The following is a 12,510-nucleotide window of genomic DNA, read 5'->3' on the forward strand; positions in this document are numbered from 1 at the left end:
TGTATGTGTTATAATTTTGTATTCTACCCTACATTGCACAGGAAGCCAAATGGAGTTCACGCAAAACGGGCGTTATATGGTCGTATCTGGATGTTCTGGTTACGATTCTAGCTGCCGTGTTTTGGACATATTGCATTTTGTTCATTGACCGTTTTGGAATTCCATATAGAAGAGAGTTGCAATAATCCAAACGTGATGTAACAAGAGAGTTGATTAGAGATTGTTGCGTTTGCGGTTATATATTGTCTGATGTGACTAATTTGCCGCAACTGTGCATAGGAATTCCTACACAACACTATTCACATGTTGCTCCATCCTCATGTTCGAATCCAGGAAAGCACCGAGGTTCCTGACACTGCCTAATTGTTTGATTTCAGAGCCGTCCACTTTCAACAGTTTATGTTTGAAACAGATTGTGTCTGTGTTCAGATGAAAATATGATTAATTCTGTTTTTTCAGCATTGAGTTTCAACAGTTAGTATTCATCCAACTTACTAAAATCCTTTAAACAACTTTCAACGCGATGAATGGTCTCCTCAATAGACATTTTATTTATTGGTTTTGAAGATTGATATAACTGCGAATCGTCCGCATAGAAATGATTGTTCAGTCCGTGCTTTCTGCAGATAGCTCCGACTGGTTTTGTGTACATTGTGTAGTTCTTTGGCCCCAGGACAGACCCTTGGGTACACTGTACTTCATTAGCACTGGTTGTAAATAGCTCGCCATCTATGCATACGTCTGGTAGCGGTCACTAAGGTATGACATCATCCATGCGAGTGGCTTGCCTGTAACACCAAAGTGACGTTCAAGGCGATGAATCAACGTCCCGGGTCAATAGTGTCAAATGCTGCAGAGAGATCAAGCATCACAAGAACAGTCACATTGTTCTTATCCAACGATTGAAGAATGTCATTTTGAACTTTTAATGGGGCGGTTTCGGTTGAGTGGAATTTTTTATAAGCAGATTGATTAACTTCATGAAGTTCGTTGTTTCTCAGATGATTTTCAATTCGAACATCTACCACTTTTCTAAGATTTTAGACAGAAACGCAAGTTTTGACACAGGTCTATAGTTTTTTTAGGACATTAGAATCTAGGCTTGGCTTTTTTAGAAGAGGTCTTATTCGTGAATGTTTGAACGCTTTGGGCACATACCAGCATCTAAGATGCATTCATAATTGTTGTTATCACTGTGTTAGTTCGTCAAGACATTCTTTTAATAACCATGTTTTGATAGGATCTAGTTCGCATGATTTGTTCGCTGACTTTTGATAATTGATTTCACTTCGTCTTCTGAGCTTGAGTAAACTCTACATAATTGACACCTGTGTATTCAGTTTCTATGTCATCTAAATCAGATACAGATTGTGTTTGCGATGCTATATCGTTTCTGATTGTTTCGATCTTTCCAATAAAGAAGTCACTGAAATCTTGTGCGAGATGCTGTGAGATGATTGTGATGGTAAAATCACCTGATTTGTATCGCCAAGAAGATTTTTGTAATCTTTGATAACTCTTATGATCACTGCCACATGAGTCAATTTTGCCTGTATAGTATTCAACACGAGCTTGTTTTAGCATCTTATTCACTTCAGCACACTGTGTTCGGTAATTTGGTGATCGATTGTGAGCTTACTTTCACGCCATTTTCCGTTTTAATTTTCGTTTCTGATGTTTTGCTTTGTGGAGTTGCTCGGTATACCAAGGACATGAAGGTCTTAACACAATAGTTCTTGGTAGTCAAAGGGGCGTGTTTGTCTACTATAGAAATTAACTGATTTTTAATATTCCTCCACAAATTCATCGATATCAGTATCAGATGAGTGCATTGTGTGTTAAAGAAATCTATTCTTCGTATGTCTTCTCGAAATGAGTCAATGTCGATCGAACGTAATTTCCTGTACGACACAGTTTTTCGTACTGGGGGTGTTTGGAAGCTTTAGCGTCAAATATCACAGCAAAATGATCACGTGACATCTTTCCATTTGAATCAGAGAGTCCAGGATCTATGACCTCGATATTTGAAACCGTGACATCATTATCTCTGGTTATCACTACATCCAACGTATGCCCAGCTACATGTGTTGGTTCCTGTACATGTTGACGCATGCCACATGCATCTAGACTGCTTGTAAACTTTTTTGTGTCACTATTTTCCGGTAAATCAAGATGGAAGTTAAGGTCCCCTACAATGATGGTGGTCTTGTCAATTGTAGCATATTTAGTTAAGAAATTGGGCCATTCTTGCTCCAGGAAAATATTTGTGTTTAAACCGTTTCTTTGGAAGGGGGTGGGCCGGTATATAATGGCAAGCCGTAGGCCTATGGAGTGGGCCGCCTGTAACTACATTGCAATCCATATACTCAAATTGGGGAAAAATTTGTTGTCTTTGCTTGATGTGACAATGTTCACTTGTATGGCTCCTTGTGAATAATTGCTATGCCCCCGCCGCGCCTACCACTACGAGGGACATGTTCATTTTGTAACAGTCGGGCACGATTTCGCCGATGCACGCTTTGTCCAACAGAGCTACCGAGCCATGTTTCAGTTATAGCACAAATGTCGAATTCATTTGTAAGGATGAGTCACATATGGAGAGTGTTTTATTTTCACTGATCGTGTATTGACGGAGCAAATTTTGATGTTTTTTCTGCCCCTGAAATAATGTACAGTTTTCAGGTTTTATTCGTATCAAGTTGTTATATTTACCCCATTGTTAGTGTCCCATGCTCGTCTAATCTGGTTTTTCCCACCTCGAGTCCCTCTATATTGAATTAATCGAAACTCTTTCAATCTGTTTGATAATCATGGGATTAGGTCCTTTTGTGCACTTGGTAATTGTCCAATATTGTGCAACTCTGATCTTTTATAAATAATCCCGGGGACATTCGCTCACTGAAACCCCATTATTGCTGCAGGCTATGCTGATATATGAAAGTTTGGCATTAATTGCAATAATGATTTTTTTAAAAATCAAAATAACTTCAAAATCGCAAATTTTGATTCACCTTAAATTTACAACATTCCAACCACGACTAGATGATATCCAATATATCCAATTTTCAGAATTCTGAACAAAGTATAAATGTCAGAAAACTATCAATATTTGAGAGCACTGAAAAATGCAGCCTACACCTGGCGCATAAACAGAATCAGTTTTCCCTTTGGTTACATTAATTTTGTATATTGTTATCCCAAAGTCTAAACATCAACAGCAAGCACTACTCTTAGGCATAAGAACCACAAATCTCCCTTAAGTTACAGTTATCCAATACTATTGATATTGCCCAAGAGACTATGTTTTGCAATACTATTGATATTGCCCAAGGGTCAGATTCGACTATTTTTTGCAATACTACTGATAATGCCCAAGGGACTATGTTTTACAGTATTATTGATATTGCCCAAAGGACTGTTTTGCAATACCACAGATATTATTATTATTATTATACCAGATTTATATAGCGCCCTTTTCATAATCAATTTCACGTTCAAAGGCGCTTTACATAGTTCAGATGTAGCCTAACAGGGCACATAATTCATCCTCTACTAGTACAGACACAGAGCGATCTGACCAGAGGGACAGAGTGAGACAAAGCCCCCACGACAAAGAGATCAGAAATCAGATACAGATAAATTTATATTGCCAAAGGCCCTTGGGGCAAGGGACTGTTTTGCAATACTTTAGATATTGCCCAAGGGACTGTTTTGCAAAAATACTGATGTTTCCCAAGGGACTATGTTTTGCAATGCTATTTTTATTGCCCAAGGGACTGTGTTTTGCAATACTCTTGATACTGTATTGCTCAAGGAACTGTGTTTTGCATTCCATTGATAATGCTCAAGGGACCATGTTCTGCAATACTACTGATATTGCCCAAGGGACGATGTTTTGGTCAGGCTTTTTTGTAGGCTGCTAAAACTGTCAATAGTTGAGCTAACTGTCAGGGATAGTAACTGCATTGAACTTTCTCCAATAGTGGATGAATCCAGCAATCAAAGTTCATTAACAGTGCAAGCAATAAAGAAGTGAATAGGAATGTTGAAACTCCTCAAAAAAGCAAAATTTATGTTCTTAACCATACTGAACTGCTAAAAGCAGGGTTTTATAATTAAAAAAAAAAAAAAAAAAAAAAAAAAAAAGAACTTGTATTAAAATTGCTGAAATATAATGTACAGGTTTGACTGATAAGAATTTTTATGGTACCCTCTACCCAGGTGCAAAAATCATTATTTTTTGTCCGTTAGAAAAATTTATAACCTCCTTTAGTTTCATGTATAAGATATGGAATGTATTTAGTAACAGTATATCATGTTGTGGCTACATTTTCCAAACTATATAGTTTACTCATGTATACATGTGTATACCTATATCTTAAAGGCACATACTGATAAGCAATGTTTTCATGGAAAATAATTTGTAAATCTCTCAATAAAGGTAGAGATTAGAGAAAGATAAGACCTTGTAGGCCTGGAGAACTGGATTTGGCATATAGATACCTGCTTTTAATGCTCTCTTTGAGGTACAATCTACTGTGGTTTTTTGCAACCAGGATTTTTGTATATATGTGAAATAGAATAAAAAATCTCAATGTTTAAGTGGAGTCTTGATGTAGATGATATGTTTGTTGTTCTTGCATTCTGCCCTGGATCAAGTGATTTAATTTTCAAGTTTCTCAGGAAGTGGTTTTGATGGGTTGCTCAGTACAACTAATATTGTCTTAACAGTCGAAATGAATAATAATAATAATAATGTTGAAATATGTAATTAGTGTTAACATGTACATTGTTAAATGTTCATAGCAGAGTAATTTTTGCGGGTTTAATCGATGAAATTAAATCCGAATAAACAAACAAAATTTCCGTATATTTGATCTTCAAGAGTTGAAATCCATGACTTCATATCATTTGGAACAAAAGCATGAAATTTCAAGGCCACAGTGATACTTTGAATATTGAATATATAAATGTACAGCCATAGCAATATAGTCAGATATACCATAATGAAACTGTTGCTCTCAATACTTGAAAGGACTAGTGTCTTTCTCTCACAATCTAATGATAACTGATTACTCTCAGTTACTTTGACTTTTGTACTGATCTGTATCAAACTTGTAAAGAATTTGTATCAGAAGTATATTGATGATGACAACCCAGTTTTGTCCCATCCCATTCCAAGAGTTAAGGCGCCTTAAGTTGAAAAACAGTGGTGCGTTTGAAGTTTTTTGAGGTGGGGGTGGGGGTTAAAACACTAGCATTTGCTTTCAACATTTCATGTACTGGTAGGTTAAATGCTATGAAATCATCATTATTCTTACTGGACTGACTTTCATTCATATTCCCACAAAACACTGTTTTGCCCCCCCCCCCCCCCCCCTCCCCACCAAAAAAAAAAAAACATGGAATTTCATGCCCACGAAATTTAATGATTATACAGTGTAACAAAATGCTGATGAGCCTTGAATTTTGCTTGGATTTTCAATTAAAGCTTGGGGGTAACCATAGCATATCATATTTTTGTAATTTGTATATATATAAATATATATTACCATTATGATAAATGAGGAAGATCATAGTGAACAGTGGTTCTACATGATACTCCAATTATTCATTTGTTTGTACCATCACATGCATTATATGACTCATTAGCAGTTGATTTCCTTTGTTTACCTGGACAGATATATACTGAGAGAAAAGAATTTAATTGTTTTGTATACAAGGTGGAAGTGGTAGATGGAGGTGGCTGAGTGGTTAAGGTGACTCACTGTGACTGACTTCAAATCTCTGGTCCCTTACAGCTAGGATAAAGCTATATTTATCATGTGGGGAAGCTGTCCAGCAGGCTGATGGAAGGTTTATGGTTCTACCAAGGTGTGCTTGTCCATACTGGAAGTCATATCCAGAGGGGCACCAAAAGGACTTAAAAGCCAGAAAGTGGCCTAATTATGACTTTAATCTTATGTTGGTGTGACATGAAATACAAATATAAACAAACCAACTGGTACATGGCATATGGATATCCTGTTAACAAAGGTCTGGGGCATAATTAGCTTGGCCAATAGGTATCAGTATTACAAGCTGACTTATATTGAAGTTCCTTTCTTTGATATGTTTTTTTTTTTCTGTACAGTATTTTGTAAGTATAGAAGTCAGTGTTATGTCCCTTTTCTGTCTACTTAAGGCAGGTGACTGCTAAATGAAAATGAAACAAAAAATTCAGTTAGGGAAGTTACGTGACTGCTTAAAGCAAGTGGCTGTTCAGTACAGGTGGCTGCAAAGGCAGGATCAAAATGTGTACAGGAATGGGGTCTTGAAAATCATTAATGTGGCTACTAAAGGCAGGTGGCTGCTTTTAATATAAGGGTATTTTCAGTTTTGTTTTGTTTTGCTCACACAAGTGCATGCAGGTATAATGGAATATTTCTAAAAATATAATTGTAAGGTATGGCAATTGTAAAATGATCATTTTAAAGGCGTTTTTTCATATCTCGGTAACTTATCTAAACAGGGAAAATTTTTAAAGTTAACTTGATATAATTACCTTGTAAGAAAATTTAACTTCATCATATTTTGAAACTTAGTCATTCCTCAATAGTAGCTCTTACATACACATGCATGAAAATTTTCTGATCAGTCCAGAGAAAATATTACAGGTACATGTAATCACTTAATGTAGACTAATTCCCAGTCGAGGTCAATCAGGGATAACTTCAAGATAAAACAGCTGTAGATGGTGGGAGTCAGAGATATTTTGCTCATCTGAAGCAGTTCTAGGCAGGATTTTCTCTGTTATTTTTGTTTTCGAAATCAAAGAAAAAGCTGTGTGGTTCGCTTGTACAAGGGTGTCAAATGATGTATGGAACAAACATCCTGAAATTACATAAATTTAGTAGAGTTACAGGCCTTTTTTTCATCAATTTGGGAATGCCACCGACACCGGTGGAATTGGGAAAATGCTCTCGGAAATTGTCTTAATTGGGACAATATGCAAATTACCAAAATCTACATAAATGTGTTTTTGTGTGAAATATTAATGAATTGCATTTCAGTTATTGTTCAACAGTATTATAATTTACCTAGATATACATACAAATTAGCAAAACTATCTTAAAACAGCAAAAACCCTAAAAGGTATAATTATTTGGGAATTTTAAATTCAACTTTGGGAAAAAAACATACTTTTTTGCATTGGGATTACCTCCTTTTACCGGAGGTAGATTTATAGGGGAAAAAAGCCCTGAGTTAGTTTCTTATACACCCCTGCAAACTTCCCTCACCAGAAACACACAACCCTGTCCCAAACAGAGCTGATTTGGGAGTGTTATATTGGAACCACCTTGTCCCTAAAGTAATCTGTCTTGAAATATTTAAGACAACATGACTCTGCTGAAAAGAATTTGATGTTCTTTGATAACAGTGATAGATGGCAATGAGGGAAAATGAAAAACGTAAGAGCAACAACTTTGTTTTGAATGATTATGCAATTATCTCCCTTTTATGCTTAATAAGTTTTTGGACAATCATTTGTATTCAACTGAAAAGAAATTAACTTTCTTCATATATTTCAGGAATGTTCGATGAGTGTTGCCGCTAACATGGGAGACACGGACCAGTGGGTGATCGCCAAGTATGACTACAAGGCGGAAAACAGCAAAGAGCTGGATATGAAAAAGAATGAGAAACTTATTCTCGTTGACGATACAAAAGAATGGTGGATGGTTCAAAATAGCCGGAATAAATCCGGTTACGTGCCATCAAATTACGTAAAACGATCAAAACCCTCATTTTTCTCTAGTCTGAAAAGTACACTTGGTAGAAAACATAAGAATGAATCAAAAGGTGTTGGTAGTCCGGTGGTAAGTAGAAACGGCAGTAGTAATGCCCTTGGAGCACTGCCTCTCCCACCGTCGGATACCGGAAGTGATAAAAATAGCACAAGTAGTGATAATGTTCAGGTGTGTGATCCGGTTCAACCGGCATTTGTGAAATATAATTACACAGCTCAGCAGCAAGATGAGCTGTCGTTGACAAAAGGTGAAATTGTAATGGTGCTAGAAAAGTCAAGTGATGGGTGGTGGAACGGCCGGAAGGGTAACTCAACCGGCTGGTTTCCGTCAAATTATGTGGAATTACAAACTCATACGAATGATAACGTGGAAGTGACTACATACACAACTGCAGCTTCTTTAGACATTGCAGCCACACAGGAAATTGTGACTGCTTTATATAGCTTTACTGGTTCAACTGGTGAAGAGCTAAGTTTTGAAAAGGGAGATAAACTAGTAATTATAGACAAGCCTCCAGAGGATCCTGAATGGTGGCGAGCGCGGAATTCTAGAGGTGAAGTAGGGTTAGTGCCAAGAAACTATGTTCAAATTGTTGAAGAGGGTAGTGATATATCGGCCACAAATAGTTCTTGTACCCCACAGTCCCAGTCCACTAGTAGTTTATCAAACACTTCCAGTTTAGGGGCCAGTGGAAGAAAACAGTTCTGTGTATCTGGGCCTCTGTCAGACAAAGATTGGTATTACGGGAAAATTACACGACAGCAATGTGAAGAAATGTTGTTGAAGTATGCAGGGGATGGAGATTTCATCATTCGGGATAGTGAATCTACTGTAAGTATCACATAATGACATGGAACTTTTTAATTGGTACATTAAGAATGTTTTTTGATAGTTTTATAGTTTATATGTTTTTTTTAGTCCCCTACTGGTGCTGTCCGTATGCAAATATGGATCCTGCAGTTACCCAAGAAGTATTCTAGCTAGGTTCATAAAACTTGGTATGTGAATAGAGGGCAATATGTAGGTTTGCACGTACGTGACTTATGCTTGAAGGTCAAAGGTCAAAAACTGGTGTCAAGTAAAAATTGTTTTCGCTCCAAAACTATTATATGCATTGATGGATTATCTAAGTGTTACACAGCAATATTCCCCATGATGAGACAATTTGTCAACACTTGATTTTTACTTGGTTAGCTAAAGGTCAAGGTCACTGTTTTAAAGTCAAGTAGAAATTTGTTTCCACTCCATAACTGTTAAATTGCATTGAAGGATTTTCTTATTACTACACAGAAATGTTCCCCGTGATTAGACTATGTGTTGCACACATGTCCCATGGTTGTCAGTCAAATGACAAGGTCACTACTGAAAGTTTTCTACTGGTAGGGGACTTCAGTATAGCCACTGCAATACTCTGTCACTTGTTGTTTTTTTTTGTCAAGCTATATATTACTCACTCTTGTTATGTCTCTCACAACACATGGCCTTTGAAACTTGTTTTGTTAATCAAAGCACTCAAAGTCTGATAAGGCAGTTGAGGTCTCGGTTCATGATTGACTCATACTACTATTCAGATGATTAGGCGGTTGTGGGAGACATGCGCTTTTCTCAAAAGCAGTTCTTCTACAAATAACTTTAGGACAGCAACAAAGTATACATGTCTTTTTAAGGTAGTGGACCCGTTATGACAGCAAAGTACTTTAATCTCCACGTAGGATTACGGTATTCTTCGTCTTTTACGGAAAGCATGTGTACATTGAGATATATTTACATTTGAAAAATGCTGATATACTTAATGAGACAGAAATTGCTAAGCATCATTATGTGTCAACTACCTTAATTTTCCACAAAGAAAAGGGGTTAAGGATAGTTTTCAAGTTATGTAAGCTTGCTTATCCCTTTACCACACAGAACAGAAGCCAAAGTAACCTCTTTTACATAACACTGAAAAGTGATAATCAATAATCAATAATTGGTATATGGCTGATAAAGGTGACTGTCTTATCTGAACAGAGGTGTTGACATTATTTTGTGATTACACACACACATGTTAAAAATGTCATTATTTTAATATTTTCTGTAAGTTTGACATTATTTTTGTCAATATAAAGTTTATAGCAATTTAAATTCTCTTTCCGATGATACAAAATTTATTGTAGTTTCTCTTTGAGTTTCGAAGATATAAAGTGTTAAAGTACGGGAATATATATTTTTTGGCATAAAATTCTGTTTTGGATTACTTTCACATTGAAATTCATATACAATTTCATTTTGATGTTTGAAAGTTTGATTTATAGTTAATAGACTTATCTTCCTAATCGGAATCGGTAAGTATTTATATAAAAAACAACCATCAAACTGAATAACACTACAAAAATAACGGATCGTAAAATTTCTGAAAGTGCAAAAAGATCGTGGAGATCGAGGCTCGTAACCGACTACAGTATTCTTGTGCTAAAAATTAAATATTTTTAAGATAATATTACGTAATATTTTGATGATCAAACGTCGGTACATCACGGGTGACTTCCGCAGCAATTAACTCTTGGGGTGTCATAAAATATTTGAAAGCCGCGGTCCTTCTGTTTTGATTAACACTTCCCGTTATGTAAGGCCGCGTGACCTTCATGACCTAACACATTTAAAAATACTTTGATGTTAAATGGTTGTTATTTTTAGAACGAGGAAAGCCCCGCGAAACGGCTAGTTGCAAGCAGTTTTTCAGTAATTTTCCATGACGTAGCGTCGTGCACATGTAGGAAAAAACCCCGGTGTCTTTCTTTGCAAAGTACTCGATAAATTTAAATAGTAACCACATGATCTTTTACGTAAATAATGATGACGAAATCCCATATTTTGAGTTAGTAAACATCCGGAATTTGTTTCTTTAGGAAAAGAACGAAAATAAAGCGATTGATTATGAGACACGGGATAAAACGATTCTGTTCAAATGGCCGTTAATCGGTATAATACGTTTCTATCGGGGAACCGATAGACACGGGTCAATACATTTCTGTTTGGTAATCGATAGATACGGTGATAAACGTATCCATGTGGGAAAGGGTTATATACAATGTATTATTATGACATCTCTTCGAAAAAAAGTGCAGTTTTCTTAGGCTCAACTAGTTTGTCAAAGTCCAAGGTCATAGTGACCTGGAGGCTGAAAACAGTTTCTGATAAGTAGAGAATGCTTAGGCCTACAGCCATTAATCATCTTAGGTCAGTTGCTCATGGTCAGTAGATGACCTCTATGGTTTTAGGGTTATTACATTGAAGAATGCATGGGCCTATGGGCTACATCAGTTAAACTTCATAGGATGATACCCAGAGACCAGTGAAGGACTTGTATTGCTTTGTGGGTCATAAGGTCATAGAGAATGGTCTTGGGGTCATTATGTCACAGAAAATGGTCTTGGGGTCATTAGGTCGTAGAGAATGGTCTTGGGGTCATAAGGTCATAGAGAATGCTCATAGAGAATAGTCTTCGGGTCATAAGGTCGTAGAGAATGGTCTTGGGGTCATTAGGTCATAGAGAATGGTCTTGGGGTCATAAGGTCATAGAGAATATTCTTGGGGGTCACTAGGTCATAGAGAATGGTCTTGGGGTCATTAGGTCATAGAGAATGCTCATAGAGAATGGTCTTTGGGTCATATGGTCATAGAGAATGCTCATAGAGAATAGTCTTCGGGTCATAAGGTCATAGAGAATGGTCTTGGGGCCATTAGGTCATAGAGAATTGTCTTGGGGTCATAAGGTCATAGAGAATGGTCTTGGGGTCATTAGGTCACAGAGAATGGTCTTGGGGTCATTAGGTCATAGAGAATGCTCATAGAGAATGGTCTTGGGGTCATAAGGTCATAGAGAATGCTCATAGAGAATAGTCTTCGGGTCATAAGGTCATAGAGAATGGTCTTGGGGTCATTAGGTCATAGAGAATTGTCTTGGGGTCATAAGGTCATAGAGAATGCTCATAGAGAATAGTCTTCGGGTCATAAGGTCATAGAGAATGGTCTTGGGGTCATTAGGTCATAGAGAATGGTCTTGGGGTCATTAGGTCATAGAGAATGCTCATAGAGAATGGTCTTGGGGTCATAAGGTCATAGAGAATGCTCATAGAGAATGGTCTTGGGGTCATAAGGTCATAGAGAATGCTCATAGAGAATAGTCTTCAGGTCATAAGGTCATAGAGAATGGTCTTGGGGTCATTAGGTCATAGAGAATTGTCTTGGGGTCATAAGGTCATAGAGAATGCTAATAGAGAATAGTCTTCGGGTCATAAGGTCATAGAGAATGGTCTTGGGGTCATTAGGTCATAGAGAATAGTCTTGGGGTCATAAGGTCATAGAGAATGGTCTTGGGGTCATTAGGTCATAGAGAATGCTCATAGAGAATGGTCTTGGGGTCATAAGGTCATAGAGAATGCTCATAGAGAATAGTCTTCGGGTCATAAGGTCATAAAGAATGGTCTTGGGGTCATTAGGTCATAGAGAATGGTCTTGGGGTCATAAGGTCATAGAGAATATTCTTGGGGGTCACTAGGTCATAGAGAATGGTCTTGGGGTCATTAGGTCATAGAGAATAGTCTTCGGGTCATAAGGTCATAGAGAATGGTCTTGGGGTCATTAGGTCATAGAGAATGCTCATGGAGAATGGTCTTGGGGTCATAAGGTCATAGAGAATGCTCATAGAGAATAGTCTTCGGGTCATAAGGTCATAGAG

General features: G+C 37.2%; 1 protein-coding gene across 2 annotated transcripts in view; it reads left to right on the forward strand.

Annotated features, from left to right (window-relative positions):
• LOC123554743 (cytoplasmic protein NCK2-like) overlaps window positions 1–12,510 on the forward strand; it is a 45,951-nt gene that overhangs the window by 17,772 nt on the left and 15,669 nt on the right. For both annotated transcript variants that reach the window (XM_045345051.2, XM_045345050.2), the window contains exon 2: window positions 7,572–8,621. In XM_045345051.2, the coding sequence (XP_045200986.1) occupies window positions 7,581–8,621 (1,041 nt within the window). In that variant the 5' untranslated portion in view covers window positions 7,572–7,580. The remainder of the gene's footprint in view (window positions 1–7,571; window positions 8,622–12,510) is intronic.

This window comes from Mercenaria mercenaria, chromosome 7 (genome assembly GCF_021730395.1).
Source record: "Mercenaria mercenaria strain notata chromosome 7, MADL_Memer_1, whole genome shotgun sequence".
NCBI lineage: Eukaryota > Metazoa > Mollusca > Bivalvia > Venerida > Veneridae > Mercenaria > Mercenaria mercenaria.